Here is a 19800-nt window from a genome sequence, read left to right on the forward strand (position 1 = left end):
TGATAAAGGTCACTATGTCACAATCGGAAAGTTAAATGGGAGGACATTGACAAGGTCACCTACTCACAACGCTTTCTATATCGACATATTTTACATTTGAGACACTGTCATAGACAGGGATGCATTTATTGTCAATAAATTATATATATATATGCATGCAAGCTGAAGTGTGATTTGACCAAATTTGGTCAGTGAGTTCAATGCCTCTGTTGAGTTCTGGAAGTTATTACACCACCTATCATGTAATAAAATAGCCATAAACTATTAATGTTTTCCATTTAAGAACTTTGAACCAAACATATCAACAATGATTGATGGACTGAATGGCCAGAAGTGATCATAGGTTTGAATGTAATGTATTTATGCAAACAGTTTTTGTTTTATAGTTCACTACAGTTCAATACAATATGATGTGTACGACAAGATGGGAACTTCAAAGGTTCTGCAAGCTATAGAGGGCAATACAATACTTGGGAAGACAATGACATTGTTTTTAAAAAAAAAGCATGGCAAACACATTGTCAAAAAGGCTCCCGTTGCTCCGAGGCGGTACATTCACTTCAGAACAAGACGAGTTTTCTGGTCTCCCAACAACAACCTGTGTACAAAAATCTGAACTAAATAATAGTAAACAATACATTAATTACAATGCGATGAAGAAATATTCTCCTAGTGACTGTATTCAGTATGACTATAACATGCTGAAAACGTATGGAAATGCAGTGCCATTTTAGTGCCTATTTTAGGCAATAATCTATGGCCTAAAGGTAATACAATCTATAAATGGGTAATGAAAGCTGGGCGTGCTGTATCCTACCTGACCAAGCTGCCAGTGATAAGGGCCCCTGCCATCGGTCCCACCCAGTAGATCCAGTGGTACTCCCAGTAGTTAGCTACCACTGCAGGGCCAAACGCCCGTGCTGGGTTCATACACCCTCCAGATGCTGACCCTCTGAAAGATCAATGGGACAAACACATCTGGTTACTATATTGATAGAACTATGCATTACATTAGATCAATTAATGTATTCATATAATTAATCATTATCAGGGAGGCAGTGATGTCAATGGCAATGCCCTCTTTGTTTCTGCTGTGACATTTCTTGTTGTTGTCGATAACAACAAATAGCACAGCAGAAATAGTATCGAAACTGTTCTGCTGCGAACACTTGTCATTTCAAAACACCATTCATCACCAAACCATTTGATGTTGCAAATTTAGTGTGGGAAAGGAGGAAAAATGATTGTTGTCGATAAATAATGACAAACCTCCGGGCATTGCCAACAGATGGAAAGCTACTGAGGATGGTAGCTGACTCGAGAGCCTCTCCCATCTGTCATATCTTTAATCTGAACATAGAGGAAAGTCTTTGTCCTCAGGTCTGGAGTGAAGCCAAAGTCATTCAGCTACCCAATAAACCGGCCTTTACTGGTTCTACAACATACCTATCCGCTTGTTGTCAGCTCTTAGCAAACTGTTGGAAAAAAAGGTGTTTGACCAAATACAATACTACTTCTTTGTAAACAAATTAACAACAGACTTTCAGCATGCTTATAGAGAAAAGCACTCAACATGTACTGCACTGACACAAATGACTAATGATTGGTTGAAAGAAATTGATAAGAAGAAGATGTGGAAGCTGTACTGTTAGATTCCTGTACAGCATTTGATATTATTGATCATAACCTATTGTTGAGAAAACTTGTGTTCTATGGCTTTTTCAAATCTGCCATATCGCGGATTCAGAGCTATCTATCTAATAGAACTCAAAGGGTTTTCTTTAATGGAAGCTTCTCTAATGTCAAACATGTAAAGTGTGGTGTACTACTGGGCAGTGCTCTAGGCCCTCTACTCTTTTCTATTTTTACCAATGATTTGCCACTGACATTGAATAAAGCATGTGTGTCCATGTATGCTGATGATTCAACCATATATGCATCAGCAACCAAAGCTAATGAAGTCACTGAAACCCTTAACAAAGAGTTGCAGTCTGTTTTGGAATGTGTGGCCAGTAATAAACTGGTCCTCGACATCTCTAAAATCTCTAAGAGCATTGTATTTGTTACAAATCATTCCCTAAGTTCTTAACCTTAGCTGAATCTGGTAATGAATGGTGTGGCTGTTGAAAAAGTTTAGGAGACTAAATTACTTGCTGTTACCTTAGATTGTAAACTGTCATTGTCAAAACATATACTGTAGATTCAATGGTTGTAAAGATGGGGAGAGGTCTGTCCGTAATAAGCTCTAGTTTTATATTTTCTTGATTATTGTCCAGTCATTTCTTTTAAGTGCTGCAAAGAAAGACCTAGTTAAGCTGCAGCTGGCCCAGAACCGTCTTGCTCTTCATTGTATTCAGAGGGCTAATATTAATACTATGTATGTCAGTCTCTCTTGGCAAAGAGTTGAGGAAAGACTGACTGCGTCAATTCTTGATTTTATAAGAAACATTAATGTGTTGGAAATTCCAAATTGTTTGCATAGTCCACTTACACACAGCACTGACACAAACACGTACCCCACCAGACATGCCAACCGGGGTCTTTTCACAGTCCCCAGGTCCAGCAATTTTTTTCAAGGAAACTTACAGTATTATACAGAGCCATGATTGCATGAAACTCCCTTCCATCATATATAGCGCAAGTGGACAGCAAACCTGGTTTCAAAAACAAATAAAGCAACACCTCTCCTCCATGTGACCTACTTGCTGTGTGTATGTCCTGATATGTATGTAGAACTGATAGATGCACACACACGCTACATGTTAATGCTTTAAAATGTATGCAAATTGTAAAGTATTTTGTCTGTAATGTATTTTTCTTTATATGTCGGATCCCATTAAGACTAGCTGTCACCATTGGCGTCAGCTAACGGTGATCCTATTAAATCTAAATCTAAACCATCTATCATGACAATGCATTACATACTGTAGGCCTCAGGTGTTTCCAAACAATCTGTATCTATTGACATTCATGGGTCTCCATAGATTTTCCTCAGCCCTTACCCAGCCAGTATGTTAGCAGTCACAGTGAGCCCGATGCAGAGTGGGGCCAGTGGTGTACGGGTCCTGCCGTTCACAGCCCCCATACAGACCACTAGGGACAGGAAGAGGGTCATGACTATCTCTGCTACGGTGGCACTGCCGATCGCTCCGCTGGTTTTAACCACGTTGAACACTCCCCCTGCTGCACTGGCATAGCTGATGGTGGAGGATGCTGCCTGAGGAATATCACAACATCTGTACGATTAGATTGGGATTACATTGGGTTATATTTCCTTTTATTAAACACAATCGGAAGGTCTTTTGTTTCTTCATAGATCCGAATGCTTTTGAAAAAATGATTAGGCCTATTTTAATATCCAAGCTGAACAAAGATGTACATCATTCACGTGTTTTATTCCAAGAAAACAGCACATGGAGACTGTTTCTCAAAACATGTTTGTTTGCTATCGTTCGAATCAGAGTTTGATTATTTGCCACATTGTGTTTTGGTCATTTGGTCCAGTTGGTTTCACATTGCCAAATGTCGAACAAACTAAAATATGTAGGCTATACAAAACTATGTGTGATGCAAGTCATTTGTTTATTGGACAGAAATGCTCACGTTAAATCCATCTATGATCATATGGAGCAACACGTTTGTGTCCCAATCTTCATATTGCATTCGCTTTGTAACATGAGCGATAGCTGCTCTATAATACCTGCCAAGTGCAGTGAATAGGGGAGACTGGAGCTGGTTCTCTTATCATTGGTTGGTACTAACGTAGCCTATTACTCCAATCGAGAGGGTGCTCTGTAACCTAGTCATTTTAGAATGAATGTGTGGAACTTATTTGCAAGAGGTCATCTGGTCAATTCATATTAGCATATCTAAATATTGAGGAGCATGGATTCTGTGTTTTTACATGAGCTGAAAGTAAAACATACATGTCTTGATGTTTTAATTGTTTGAATTATAGGAGTAGGCTATCCTTGAACAATTCATTTATATTGTTGAAAAGAGGAAAGGAAAAGCTATAGCTAGACTATTTCAAACTGATTTCTAAATTGTTGCCAGGGTAAGCCATGTGGAAATTAGCATCATAGGCCATACCAGAGGAAGATGTTTTGGGGTGTCTCAGGAACATTCAATGTCTTCTTGGTAAGCAACTTCAGTGTAGATTTGGCCTTGTGTTTTAGGTTAATGCCCGGCTGAAAGGGGAATTTGTCTCCCAGTATCTATTGGAAAGCAGACTGAACCATTTATCCTAAAAAAAATCACCCTAGTCCTTGCCAATGACAAGCACACCCATAACATGATGCAGCCAACACCATGCTTGAAAATATGATTTGGACTCAGTGATGAGTTGGACTCAGTGATGTGTTGTGTTGAATTTGCCCCAAATATAACGCTTTGTATTCAGGACATATTTCTTTGACACATTTTGACAAATTATTTTTATTTTTGCAAAAATGATGCATGTTTTGGAGTATTTTTATTCTGTAGAGCCTTTCTTATTTTCACTCTGTCATTTAGGTTAGTATTGTGGAGTAATTACAATGTTGTTGATCCATCCTCCATTCGTTTTCTTCTATAACAGCCACTATTAAACTATGTAACTGTATAAAATCACCATTGGTCTCATGGTGAAATCCCTGAGCGGTTTCTTTCCTCTCCGGCAACTGAGTTAGGAAGGATGCCTGCATTTTGTAGTGACTGGGTGTATTGATACACCATCTAATGTGTAATGAATAACTTCATCATGCTCAAAAGTGCATTCAATGTCATTTATTTTGTCATTTTACCCGTCTACCAATAGGTGCCCTTCTTTGAGTCTGTATTTGAAATTCACTGCTCGGCTGAGGGACACTACAGAGACGAGGTAGTCATTAAAAAAAAAATCAAAAAGTGTGAATACTTTCTGAAGGCACTGTACTGTATTACAAAAGTAATATTGAATTGTGTTTGGTTGACAACACAACAAAACATCAACATTATAAGGAGATGTATCTACTGCATGGATAGTTCCATCTGAGCCACTGGCTTAATCCCATTCTTTACCTTTTATTTTTGCTTGAGTTGGAGAATACAACATACAACTTGCTTACAAGTTAATTGGCTATTTATTGTATTTCGAAAGCGATATTGAATTATGTTTGGTTGTCAACACAACCAAATATCGACATTTTAAAGGAGATGTATCTTCTGCTTGGATAGTTCCTTCTGTGCCACTGACTCAGTCTGGCTTTAATTCCAGTTTGTCTACAAATTAATAACTGATATGACGGATTCATGTCTCCATCGCAACCAAAAATCCAGAGAACAGAACAAAATCAAATCAAAATTTCATTGCACTTTAAAGTTTGATTTATTCCTATTCTTTAATTTAGATTTTTGGTTTTGATGGAGACGTGAATCTTGAAAACAACAGTTTATCATGATTACTTTTTTCAAAAACCAATGTATTTTCCACGTAGATTCCGTGTCACAATACATTGACAAATTGCGTTGAAACAACATTGATTCAACCAGTTTGTGCCCGGTGGGTTATTTGGTTTACACCCCAGTACGGTTAGTGTTCCCACCTGTCCAATCTAACCAAATTTAGGGGTTAATCGCTTCAGAGTTCAAAAAAAAAAACTTGGTGTGAAAGCCCCCTTACCTTTGCCAAGCCAGCCCCAATCATTCCCCCCACCATCTGGGAGAGTATATATGGCCCCAGTAGGATGCCGTCCAGTCCTCCACTGATGCACACACTCACAGACACAGCTGGGTTGAAGTGGCCACCGCTGGATTCCGAAATAATTAGGAGGTGTACAATCACATTGAAAAAATGTAAAACATTGACAAAAGAGATTCATACACGTATTACAGCTATAAATCTCAATTCATGTGAACAAAATTCTATTTTATCCCAAAGTTGAAATCATTCATAAAAACATCCTAATACTTTCTGACCTTAGAGGAGGAAGATGTAAACAGGTGTCAGCATGTCCTCACCTGATCTCTCCCAGCACAGCGATAACAATCACCAGCGCCAGCCCATGAGCCAGAGCAGGCTGGAGGCTCCCCGGAACGCCGTCATTCTCAATAACAGATCCGCATCCCACGAAGATGAAAAGGGCGCATCCCACCACCTCAGCCAAGCACGGTTGGATATATCTCTCAAAGGTGGTAACTAGCTTTCTGGAGTTGAAAACCTCTGAACCTGGCCCTGACTCCACAGCGTCAGTGTCAGCTACGGTGAAGAGCTCTGTCTTTGACTCTTTCACGGACATGTTGCTCAGCTGACTCCTGCTGCTCTCTGTGTGTCACATACACCTGCTCTGTTAAGTGGTCAGCCGGAGCATGATACATGCCGTGATAAAAGTGCAGACAGGAGAGGCAGGACCGTCATATTGGGGTGGTCTCAGGATATGTGTGGGAGTATTCATATCGCCAACACCCCTTAATATGGTGACATGTTTTGGCACACATCCCAATTTCTGAGTATAGTAATAGCCGTAGTGTTAGTGGTTATTGTAGTGGATGAAGCATTGATGATGGAAAGACGAGGATTAGCTTATCAGGGAAACACAGCGGTAATAAATCGTGTTCATAATTAGCCTAGTAAGTAGGCATAGCTGCTAAAGAACAATATCAAGTGCGTTGAATTGTCCTACTTGCCTACTTAAAGGGGCAATCTGTTGTTGCTACATCTATTTTGAACGTATAAATTAATAATATTGTCACGCCCTGACCTTAGAGAGCTTTTTATGTCTCTATTTTGGTTTGGTCAGGGTGTGATTTGGGGTGGGCATTCTATGTTCTTTTTTCTATCTTTTGTATTTCTTTGTTTTGGCCGGGTATGGTTCTCAATCAGGGACAGCTGACTATCGTTGTCTCTGATTGGGAACCATACTTAGGTAGCTTTTTCCCACCTATGTTTTGTGGGTAGTTGTTTTCTGTTTAGTGTTCTGCACCTGACAGGACTGTTTCGGTTTCGTTTTGCACTTTGTTATTTTGTTTCAGTGTTCAGTTTAATAAAAGTCATGAACACTTACTACGCTGCACTTTGGTCCGATTCTTCCGCATCAGACGACGACGACCGTTACAAATATGTACCCATCGACTTTTGAAGAATATAACTTACAAATGCCTCATGAGCTTAGTTCAACTGAAGTCCCCCTTAAGAACCCAACATACAAGCCTGTTTTACTCCAAAGTTTGTAAACAAAGTAAATCTTAACAAACACTATATAGCCTCAAAACAAGGTTAAAACTAAAATGTTGATATGATGGATGGTCAGTCCTTGCATCCATAGCTCTGTCTATGAGTGGTTCTTCAGGCCAATCCCTTAGCTTTTTACCAAAGCAGAGGCAGGGAATATTCTTTGTTATTCTTTCAATTAAGGACTCTAGCTTTAATAACTTTAATTAGGCCTAATAGAGGTTAATAAGCAGAGGTTATGTTGTAAGTATTCAAGGCCATTTAACATGTTCTCAGCAGCACTATCTACAGTGCCTTCAGAAAGTATTCACACCCCTTGACTTTATCCATATCTTGTTGTGTTACAGCCGGAATTTAAAATGCATTCAATTAAGATTTTTTTGGTCACTGGCCTACACACAATACCCCATAATGTCAAAGTGGAATTTGTTTTTTAACATGTTAACAAATTAATTTAAAATTAACAGTTGAAATGTCTTGAGTCAAAAGGTATTCAACCCCTTGTGATGTGTAAAAAAAGCAGACATTGAATATTATTAATTACACTTTGGATGGCGTATCAATACACCCAGTCACTACAAAGATACAGGCGTCCTTACTAACTCAGTTGCCGTAGAGGAAGGAAACCGCTCAGGGATTTCACCATGAGTCCAATGGTGACTTTAAGACAGTTACAGAGTTTAATGGCTGTGAGGAAGGATCAACAACATTGTAGTTACTCCACATTACTAACTTAATTGACAGAGTGAAAAGAAGGACAGCTGTACAGAATAAAAACATTTCAAAACATGCATCCTTTTTGCAACAAGGCACTAAAATAATACTGCAAAAACATTTTCACAAAGCAATTCAGTGTTTGTCCTGATACAAAGTGTTATGTTAGGGGCAAATCCAATATAACACTTTACTTAGTGCCACTCTACATTTTTTCAAGCATAATAGTGTCTGCATCATGTTATGGGTTCAGCGGCGATTTTAGCATTTCTAAATCTTGGTGGGGCAAACTCCCCAAAGCCACTACACAACACAACACTAAACAAGACAAGAATTGCACTATAATAGTGACACACGGTGCCCACAAACTGTTAGGGCCTACATAAAGCTGTCCCCAACAGCAGTCCCAACACCTTACCACTACTACACCTGACTATAAGCGGAGCCTTGTCTGGCAGCAAAACAGTTCATTCAGCCTCATTTACTGCCTTTAAAAAAAGATAGCTGATTTGGCTGACTTGCTTAAACGAATATGGTTTCCACTGACAATTGAGATGTACAAACTATGGCATAATTGGATGACGAGTAGATAAGAGGAAATCTGCAATTTCGATTAAGACATTAATGAGCGAGCTAGGATGGACATTGTCAATATAACTATTTGTTCAGCACTTTTGAAATGTACAGCGACAGAATTCAGAACATGGCCATTCTTACAGTATTCACCCTGTACACCAAGTCAGAACCATAGGATAAATAAAGGGGGCAAATAAGCAGACAATGAAACTATTACAATATTCAATGATAGCATTTCTCTAAAACAGGCTATAGGCTACATGTGTATCACCAAGTCAGAAGCGTAGGCTAAATGATGAGGGAAAAGAGACCAAATTATTAGGGTGAGGCACATGGGCTACTAACAGCTTACTACACAACATACACGTAGTATTACTTTCTTAGCTACAGTATACATATCTCCCTGGCATATTACATAATTTATGCAGCAGCATAAAATGCATTTTGGACTCACCTTGTTGTGATGTGCTCACTTGAACAGGAAGGTGGCAGGGCAGTCCTTTATTTATACTTTATTTAACTAGGCAAGTAAGTTAAGAACAAATTCTTTACAATGATGGCCTACCCCGGACGACGCTGGGCCAATTGTGCACCGCCCTATGGGACTCCCAATCACAGCCAAATGTGTTACAGCCTGGATTCAAACCAGGGACGGTAGTGATGCCTTGTGCACTGAGATGCAGTGCCTTAGACCACTGCGCCACTTGGCTGGCATTCTGGCATTATCTGGATTTATGGTGCTTTCAAGACAACTGGGAATTCTGAAAAAAAAACAGGTCAAATCATAAAGACGTCAGGAATCTTCAAGTCTGAGCTATAGAAAGCGGCATGAATTGTCGACTTGCAATTCTGAGTTGGATGACCGTTCAAAACTTATTTTCCCAGTCGGAGCTGGTTTTTTCCCGAGTTCCCAGTTGTCTTGAACCCACTGAAGTCTGAGCTTTCCCAGTTCAGAGTTTCCAGTAGTTTTGAGCGCGGCAGAAGTCATGCTGGATTTACAGCAAGGCCAATGTTGAATGTTTATCCCTTTTAAGCTTGGAAAAGAGACCCTTAAACCCAGACTTGGACCAAACACCCACTCAACTGAATAGCAGGCTAGTGATTGATTTACAATGCTTGCAGTTAGCCACTGATAACTTCCAAACCACTCATTGTTCAATTTGCAATTTCCAACTTGTTGTGTAATGTTTATGTCCAATATCTGACGAGCACCGATACATTTTATATATAATTTATCTTGATTATTTCTCTTCATATGACAAGGACAAGAACTGCCACGCTGCTGAGTTTTTCACTCTCAATCACATGGACTGGGAAATGATCCGGGCAGCCTCAGAGAATAACATTGATTAATACGCTGACTCTGTGAGTGAGTTTATAAGGAAGTGCATTGGAGGTGTTGTACCCACTGTGACTGTAAAACCTACCCTAACCAGAAACCGTGGATAGATGACTGAAAGCGCAAACCACCGCATTTAACCATGGAAAGATGACTGGGAATATGGCCGAATATAAACAGTGTATTTATTCCCTCCGCAAGACAATCAAACAAGCGAAATGTTGGTATAGGGAAAAAGTGGAGTCGCCATTCAATGGCTCAGACACAAGACATATGTCGCAGGGTCTACAGGCAATTATGGACTACAAAAAGAAAAAACAGCCACGTCACAGACATAGACGTCTTGCTTCCAGACAACTAAACACCTTCTTTGCCCACTTTGAGGATAATATAGTGCCACCGACGTGGCTACCAAACCCTGTGGGCCCCCCTTCTCCGTGGCTGATGTAAGTAAGTGTCACGTTCTGACCTCTATTTCCGTTGTTTTATATTTATTTAGTATGGTCAGGGCGTGAGTTGGGTGGGCAGTCTACGTTTGTTTTTCTATGTTTTGGGGCATTTCTATGTTTTCGGCCTAGTATGGTTCTCAATCAGAGGCAGGTGTCATTAGTTGTCTCTGATTGAGAATCATACTTAGGTAGCCTGGGTTTCACTGTGTGTTGGTGGGTGAGTGTTCCTGTCACTGTGTTTGTTGTCACAGGATAGGCTGTATAGGTTTTTTCACGTTCCGTTTGTTGTTTTGTAGATAAGTTATTTCATGTATCGTTCATTTTCCATTAAAGAACATGAGTAACCACCACGCTGCTTTTTGGTCCGCTTCTCTTCCTACAGACGAACGTCGTTACTGAATCACGACGAACGTCGTTACAGAATCACCCACCAAATAAGGACCAAGCGGCGTGGTAAACAGAGGCAGCAGCAACAGCAGCAGCAGGAGAAGCGACTGGTGCAGCAGGAGCAGCAGCAGGAGGAGCAACAGCAGCAGGAGAAGAAGCGACTGGTGCAGCAGGAGCAACAGCAGCAGCAGCAAAAGCAGCAGCAGGAGGAGCAACAGCAGCAGCAGGAGAAGCGACTGGTGCAGCAGGAGCAACAGCAGCAGCAGCGAAAGCAGCAGCAGGAGGAGCAACAGCAGCAGCAGCAAAAGCAGCAGTGGGAGAGGCTGCACTACTTGGAGAGATGGACTTGGGAGGAAATTCTAGACGGGAAAGGACCCTGGTCAGAGCCAGGAGAATATTGCCGCCCCAAGGCCGAGCTGGAGGCAGCAAAAGCAGAGAGGCGGCATTATGAGGAACTAGCACGGCAGAGCGGATGGAAGCCCGAGAGTCAGCCCCAAAAATGTATTGGGGGGGGGCTAACAGGGAGTATGGCTACGCCAGGTAGGAGACCTGAGCCAACTTCCTGTGGTTACCGGGGGGCTAGAGAGACCGGGCAGGCAACGTGTTATGCGGTGGAGCGCACGGTGTCCCCAGTGCGGGTGCACAGCCCGGTGCGGTACATTCCAACTCCGCGTATCGGCCTGGCTAGAGTGGGCATCGAGCCAAGTGCCATGAAACCGTCTCTACGCATCTGGTCTCCAGTGCGTCTCCTTGGGCCGGCTTACATGGCACCAGCCTTGCGCACGGTGTCCCCGGTTCGCCTGCATAGCCCAGTGCGGGCTATTCCACCTCCCCGCACTGGCAGGGCGACCGGGACCATTCAACCGGGTAAGGTTGGGCAGGCTCGGTGCTCAAGAGCTCCAGTGCGCCTGCACGGCCCGGTCTATCCGTCACCACCTCCACGCACCAGCCCTCCGGTGGCAGCCCCCCGTACCAGGCTGTCTCTCCGGCCCATCCTTACAGGGGCTTCCTCCTCTCCAGCGCTGCCGGAGCCTCCCGCCTGTCCGGCGCCGCTGCCGGAGCCTCCCGCCTGTCCGGCGCCGCTGCCGGAGCCTCCCGCCTGTCCGGCGCCTCTGCCGGAGCCTCCCGCCTGTCCGGCGCCGCTGCCGGAGTCTCCCGCCTCTCCGGCGCTACCAGGGCCTTCCTCTTCTCCAGCGTTGCCGGAGCTTCCCGTCTGCCCAGCGCCATCTGAGCCTCCCGTCTGCCCAGCGCCATCTGAGCCTCCCGTCTGCCCAGCGCCATCTGAGCCTCCCGTCTGCCCAGCGCCGCCAGTGCCGCCCGTCTGCCCAGCGCCGCCAGTGCTGCCCGTCTGCCAGGAGCCGCCAGTGCCGCCCGTCTGCCAGGAGCCGCCAGTGCCGCCCGTCAGCCAGGGGCCGCCAGTGCCGCCCGTCAGCCAGGGGCCGCCAGTGCCGCCCGTCAGCCAGGGGCCGCCAGTGCCGCCAGTCAGCCAGGGGCCGCCAGTGCCGCCAGTCAGCCAGGGGCCGCCAGTGCCACCAGTCAGCCAGGGGCCGCCAGTGCCGCCAGGCAACCAGGGGCCGCCAGTCAGCCAGGGGCCGCCAGTGCCGCCAGTCAGCAAGGGGCCGCCCGAGCAGCTGCCCCTCTGTCCCGAGCTGCTATCGCCCCTCTGTCCCGAGCAGCTGCCCCTCTGTCCCGAGCAGCTGCCCCTCTGTCCCGAGCAGCTGCCCCTCTGTCCCGAGCAGCTGCCCCTCTGTCCCGAGCAGCTGCCCCTCTGTCCCGAGCAGCTGCCGCCCCTCTGTCCCGAGCAGCTGCCGCTCCTCTGTCCCGAGCAGCTGCCGCCCCTCTGTCCCGAGCAGCTGCCGCCCCTCTGTCCCGAGCAGCTGCCGCCCCTCTGTCCCGAGCAGCTGCCGCCCCTCTGTCCCGAGCTGCTGCCGCCCCTCTGTCCCGAGCAGCTGCCGCCCCTCTGTCCCGAGCTGCTGCCGCCCCTCTGTCCCGAGCTGCTGCCGCCCCTCTGTCCCGAGCTGCTGCCGCCCCTCTGTCCCGAGCTGCTGCCGCCCCTCTGTCCCGAGCAGCTGCCCCTCTGTCCCGAGCAGTTGTCCCTCTGTCCCGAGCAGCTGCTTCACCTCTGTCCCGAGCTGCCCCTCTGTCCCAAGCAGCCCCTCTGTCCAGTGGGGTCATTGAGAGGGGTGGTCATGGTGAGTAAGCCACGGAGGCGGACAATAAGGCGGACTAAGACAATGGTGAAGTGGGGTCCGCGTCCCGCGCTAGAGCCGCCACCGCGGACAGACGCCCACCCAGACCCTCCCCTATAGGTCAAGGTTTTGCGGCCGGAGTCCGCACCTTTGGGGGGGGGGGTACTGTCACGTTCTGACCTCTATTTCCGTTGTTTTGTATTTATTTAGTATGGTCAGGGCGTGAGTTGGGTGGGCAGTCTACGTTTGTTTTTCTATGTTTTGGGGCATTTCTATGTTTTCGGCCTAGTATGGTTCTCAATCAGAGGCAGGTGTCATTAGTTGTCTCTGACTGAGAATCATACTTAGGGAGCCTGGGTTTCACTGTGTGTTGGTGGGTGAGTGTTCCTGTCACTGTGTTTGTTGTCACAGGATAGGCTGTATAGGTTTTTTCATGTTCCGTTTGTTGTTTTGTAGATAAGTTATTTCATGTATCGTTCATTTTCCATTAAAGAACATGAGTAACCACCACGCTGCTTTTTGGTCCGCTTCTCCTCCTACAGACGAACGTCGTTACAGTAAGACATTTAAACTTGTTGACCCTCGCAAGGATGCTGGCCCATACGGCATCCCTAGCCGCGTCCTCAGAGCATGCACAGACCAGCTGGCTGGTGTGTTTACAGACATATTCAATCGCTCCCTATCCCAGTCTGCTGTCCCCACTTGCTTCAAGCCACCATTGTTCCTGTACCGAAGAAGGCAAACATAACTGAACTAAATGACTATCACCCCGTAGCTCTCACTTCTGTCATCATGAACTGCTTTAATAGAATAGTCAAGGATCATATCACCTCTACCTTACCTGCCACCCTAGACCAACTTCAGTTTGCATACCGCTGCAACAGGTCCACAGACGATGCAATCGCCATCACACTGCACACTGCCCTATCCCATATGGACAAGATGAATACCTATGTAAGAATGCTGTTCATTGACTACAGATCAACATTCAACACCATAGTACCCTCCAAGCTCATCATTAGGCTTGAGGCCCTGGATCTCAACCCTGCCCTGTGCAATTGGGTCCTGGACTTTCTGACGGGCCACCCCCAGGTGGTGAAGGTAGGAAACAACATCGCCACTTCGCTGATCCTCAACCCTGGGGCCCCACAAGGGTGTGTGGTCAGCCCCCTCCTGTACTCCCTGTTCACCGATGACTGCGTGGCCATGCATGCCTCCAACTCAATCACAAAGTTTGCAGATGACACAACAGTAGTGGGCTTGATTACCAACAATGACGAGACAGCCTTACAGGGAGGATGTGAGTGCACTCGGAGTGTGGTGTCAGGAAAACAACCTCTCACTCAACGTCAACACAAAAGAGATGATCATGGACTTCAGAAAACAGCAGAGGGAGCACCCCCTTATCCACATCGACGGGACAGTAGTGGAGAAGGTGGAAAGTTTTAAGTTCCTTGGCATACACATCACAGACAAACTGAAATGGTCCACGCACAGAGATAGTGTGTTGAAAAATGTGCAACAGCGCCTCTTCAACCTCAGGAGGCTGAAGAAATTTGTCTTGTCACCTAAAACCCTGACAAACTTTTACAGATGCACAATTGAGAGCATCGTTCTGGGATGTATCACTGCCTGGTACGGCAACTGTACCACCCTCAACTGCAGGGCTCGCCAGAGGGTGGTGCAGTCTGCCGAACGCATCACTGGTGGCAAACTACTTGCCCTCCGGGACACCTACAGCACCCAATGTCACAGGAAGACCAAAAATATCATCAAGGACATCAACCACCCAAGCCACTGCCTGTTCACCTACCATTCAGAAGGCGAGGTCAGTACAGGTGCATCAAAGCTGGGAACGAGAGACTGAAAAACAGCTTCTATCTCAAAGCAATCACTAACTCAGAGAGGCTGCTACCTACATACAGACTCAAAACATTAGCCACTTTAATAAATGGATCACTAGTCACTTTAAATAATGCCACTTGCATATCTTTCATTACTCATCTCATATGTATACTGTATCTTATACCATCTATTGCATCTTGCCTATGCTGCTCGGTCATCCATATGGACATATTCTTATTCCATCCCTTTAGATTTGTGGTTGTTGGGGAATTGGTAGATTACTGCACGGTCGGAACTAGAAGCACAAGCATTTCGCTACATTCGCTACACTCGCATTAACATATGCTAACCAATAACATTTGATTTGATTTCTAAATTCTAAAAACTTTACCGGTGTCCGGCTTTTACTTTTCTCCAACAAACCTGCTCAATGTTGTCTGAAGGTACATTATTTTATCTTCATTTAACTAGGCAAGTCAGTTAAGAACAAATTCTTATTCAATTAAATTCTTATTTACAATGACATTGGGTAAACTGCCTGTTCAGGGGCAGAACGACAGATTTGTACCTTGTCAGCTCGGGGATTTGAACTTGCAACTTTCCGGTTGCTAGTCCAATGCTCTAACCACTAGGCTACCCTGCCACCCCAGAAACAGGCCGTGAAATCTCAGACAAATGGATTCAATGAAATGAAGTCTAGGGATACTGTCCTTTCCAAAGTCTTGTCAGTCATATCACACTTCCAGCACAAACTTCTCTTTTCTTTCCCAAAAACATGCTGGGAGGCCGTGGGTGCACTTATGGGATGCAAAGGAAACACATTAAGTAGAATTCTGCTGATGCCAGAAGTTTCCAACACCAGATTGATCCAGATTGATTCACCTCTAGTACTTATGGAGGGGACACTTCACACAATAAAATAATGGAGTCACGCTTCCATTCCACTTTCCCTCAGACTAAAACTGAAACTGCCAATTCAAACTGTCTAGAGTTGCATTTGGCATACAAAATTACACACAGTCAGCAAGATTTAATGCATTAAACAAGATAGTGTCTAATACTTGAGATAAGTGTGACACGATAGTGCTTCAATGTCTCTTCTCACTTTCAAACATAGTCTAGGGCCCCTTGCCCAATCACCAGTAATGGAACTACCCTTGAGAGCAGCCCATTGAATAAGTGCAATATCTTGTCAACGAATCACTAATTCCATAGGCTTTTATCCATGGAGAGAGATATAGAACCTCCCTGTAACAGTATCCTTGAAAAGGAGGACTGCCCTGCCTTGTAGCTAGTAGAATACACAGCCAGTGTTGTTGTCTGGCCAGGTCCAGGTTTACCAAAAGCATCTTAAGGCTAGGTTCATCATTTGAACCTTCGTAGGAGCATCGTTTAATATCTGAGTGGTTTCCCAAAACCATCGTTATTAATGTTGCACTTGAAAACACTCGTAATCTAACGCCTGCCTCAGACCACTTGTAGAACAGCAAAGTGTGTCGTAAGATGCTTTGTTTGCTCTCCCGCATCACTTTATACACAAGATATCTGCTGTCCCTGATTGAGAACCATACCTGGCCAAAAACAAAGAAATACTAACATAGAAAAAAGAACATAGAATGCCCACCCTAGTCACACCCTGGCCTGACCAAAATAGAGAATAAAAAGCCTCTCTATGGCCAGGGCGTGACACCTATTTTAATCATATTGAAATACATTTAATGTTCAATCAATTGAGTTTTATTTTGCTACTTGTAGGCCACTGTCTAATTTGTCTCAATATATTTCATGATGTGTAGCCTTACATGTGCGCAATGATGTGCCAAATCTGTGATTCAGTGAATTTTTATTGAGTAATCATTAGAATAAGCCCCCTCAATATTTGCAGCCAGGTGATATTATCTCTCCAGGAGCTGATCAGCGTTTTGAAATAATTATAATGTTAAGGAAAGATCTGAATTGAGAAAGCTGATCCGAGAGCAGCGCTCCCTTTCTTTTGATCCTATCAGTACCGACATATTCTCTAACGACGCACTTAGCTACCTTTCTCTCTGCATGGTGTTTTGGGAAACGCATGTTACATCTTCGGCCGTTGTAGGAAAGATGCATCCTTAAAACACCTAAATTCCATCTCTATTGGGAAACCGGGCCCTGGCCTGTTATCATTACGTGGGGCTGAAGTGTGAGGGGTACTGCGTGGGAGTATGAATATAACATTTAGCTATGGGCTAGGGGAGAGCCCAGCACAGGATGGTACGGAAGGTCTCCTTGGCTTCTCTGAGTGAACACATGACCAGAGATGATACACATTGCACAACACGCAACGGTTGTGGCTCTAATGGTTTTAACTAGCTTCATGTTCCTACTGCCATGATCTCTGATCTGGCAGAACATAATGATAGGTGAAAGAACAAGTTGGAAACCTATCCAGTCCTTTCAGTGCTGATGGAGAAAAGGTGACTTGGAAAGGAAGCAATTGCAAAGTTTTGAGACACAGCCAAGATAATATCTCAGACTGGGGAATCTTTCTCTGCTCTGGTCTAAGGATCAAAAGTCACCTAGAATGCCACATGTGGATTGTGGAATGGAACATAGCGTTGAATTGGAATGTCCATCCGTTCTACAAACTCTAATTCTATGGGGAGAAACAATGTTCATAGTGCCTAGCTCTAATTCTAGAAAAGATCTGCAAGGCTAAGCTACTCTGTACTTCTTTCCAATTGGCATCTTTTGAATGACAGTGTAGTTAGTATAGAGAGACATCCAAGTTGCCATACCCAGATAATCCTGGTGTGTTTTAGTGTAACCGTATCCTGAGTGCTCAGAGTATCCCCTTAATGTACCTTCAGCGCTGTGCCACTGGCTCAGGGTGAACAGACAGGACTGCTGGAATACGAATAATTTCCTCACTGTATTTAACTAACATTGAATCAGGAGTGTGTGTGATGTGGAAAGCAGACCTGTGGGAGTGTGTGAGTACAAGTATACAAAAGTAGTGCACTGGGCCTGTTCTAGTCCTGTATTAGCAGACCCTCGTCAATGAAAGAAATCACAACCCCCACAACAGTTTCACATGGCTATGAAACCATGTCACAGTATGCTACTATAAGTATTCAGTTGTGCACAAGTCCTATCATTTCATCTGTGTCCAAAATCCGTTATGTTGTGAGCCCTGAGCTGCCAACTGTTACTAATATGACAAACTCAACCTCTTCTCCAAACTGATTGAGTGGTGAAAAGGCCAGCAACTACCCCTCTATTGTAGAAACCGGGCAGAGTATTAACTTAACCTCTCCAGCACGTTGCCCTGGGGATCATTCTTAGGCTGGTGGCGGGGTGCAGCCTAACTGTCTGGAGCAGTGGAAACGCGTTCTCTGGAGTGATGAATTACGCTTCACCATCTGGCAGTCCAACGGACAAATGTGTGATTGGCGGATGCCAGGAGAATGCTACCTGCCTTAATGCATAGTGCCAACTGTAAAGTTTGGTGGAGGAGGAATAATGGTCTGGGGCTGTTTTTCATGGTTCGGGCTAGGCCCCTTAGTTCCAGTGAAGGGAAATCTTAACGATACAGCATACAATTACATTCTAGAGCCCTGACCTCAACCCCATTGACCTTTGGAATGAATTGGAACACCTGCAAGCCAGGCCTAAATGCCCAACATCAGTGCTCCCGCAGAAATTATATATTTTTTACACATATTTTATAAAATATGTATACAGTGCATTCGGAAAGAATTCAGACCCCTTGACTTTTTTCACATTTTGTCAAAAAATATATGTATATTTTTTAAATCCTCATCAATATACACACAGTACCCCATAATGACAAAGTAAAAATAGATTTTTAGATATTTTTTTGCCAATGTATTAAAAATAAAAAACAAAAATACCTAATTTACACAAGTATTCAGACCCTTTGCTATGAGACTCAAAATTCAGCTCAGGTGCATCCTGTTTCCATTGATCATCCTTCAGATGTTTCTACAACTTGATTCGGGTCCACCTGTGGTAAATTCAATTGATTGGACATGATTTGGAAAGGCACGCACCTGTCTATATAAGGTCCCACAGCTGACAGTGCATGTCAGAGCAAAAACCAAGCCATGATGTTGTAGGAATTGTCCGTAGAGCTCAGAGACAGGATTGTGTCCAGGCACAGATCTGGGGAAGGGTACCAAAACATTTCTGCAGCATTGAAGGTCTCCAAGAACACAGTGGCCTCCTTCATTCTTCAATGGAAGAAGTTTGGAACCACCGTGACTCTTCCTAGAGCTAGTGGCCTGGCCAAACTGAGCAATCAGGGGAGAAGGGTCAGGGAGGTGACCAAAAATAGTCACTCTGACAGAGCTCTAGAGTTCCTCTGTGGAGATGGGGACTTCTTCACAACAATATCTCGGACCTGCCTGGTGTGTTCCTTGTTCTTCATGATGCTCTGTGCGCTTTTAACGATTGAGCCATGAGTTATTATTTATTGAGGCTAGGGGTTCCGTGGCTAAAGCAAATAAATAACTGGACAAAGGGCATCCCTATCTTGTCCCTCTTGATAACTTAAATGGTTCAGAGATTTGTCGATTTGTTCTTTATAGAAAACTCTTCTTATGACAGTCACCAAATATGTGACCGACCAGCTCGAAAGCAGTCTTATATAGAAACATTAGATTTTTTTTAGAGACTCGGAGCTAGAAAATGCTACATCATACACTACAGTCGAGGAACAATGGGGAAAGTAATTCTGCTTTGAAAGTTGATAAACTTGTAACCCCACTTTTGAAAAGATGGCCCTTGATTGTTTTGGTACACCTACTGGAGAGCTCTCCTTTGTCTACACCCATTCAGCATTGTTCATACTCTCTTAAGCCTTAGCCTCACCCATCTCTTTAAGTATGCACATGTGAGGCCATGTACTAAACAACCAAAGATTTCAAGACTAAAGGCTAGTTTATACTATGTCTATTGATAGTTGTCACAGTAACCTGAACATTCTATTGTCGTCCGACATCAAACTTGTCGTTGTCATTATGAAAAAGTATTAACACAAAAATTACAGGCTGCATGACATCAACAGCCAGGTCGTCCAAAATAGCGTAACTGGTGTATTTTAACACCAATTAA

The 19800-nt window shown here is 44.3% G+C and overlaps 1 protein-coding gene across 1 annotated transcript; it reads right to left on the reverse strand.

Moving 5' to 3' along the window:
• Positions 1-460: 460 nt before the first annotated feature.
• LOC139375645 (aquaporin 8a, tandem duplicate 1) lies at positions 461-6257 on the reverse strand. The gene is made up of 5 exons (XM_071117447.1): positions 5980-6257; positions 5642-5768; positions 3003-3217; positions 818-952; positions 461-598 (listed from the first exon to the last, which is right to left on the reverse strand). Exons 1-5 carry the CDS (start codon positions 6255-6257, stop codon positions 556-558), a joined length of 798 nt encoding a protein of 265 aa, XP_070973548.1. The 3' UTR covers positions 461-555.
• Between the last annotated feature and the right edge of the window lie 13543 nt (positions 6258-19800).

Source organism: Oncorhynchus clarkii, chromosome 20 (genome assembly GCF_045791955.1).
Source record: "Oncorhynchus clarkii lewisi isolate Uvic-CL-2024 chromosome 20, UVic_Ocla_1.0, whole genome shotgun sequence".
Classification (NCBI taxonomy): domain Eukaryota; kingdom Metazoa; phylum Chordata; class Actinopteri; order Salmoniformes; family Salmonidae; genus Oncorhynchus; species Oncorhynchus clarkii.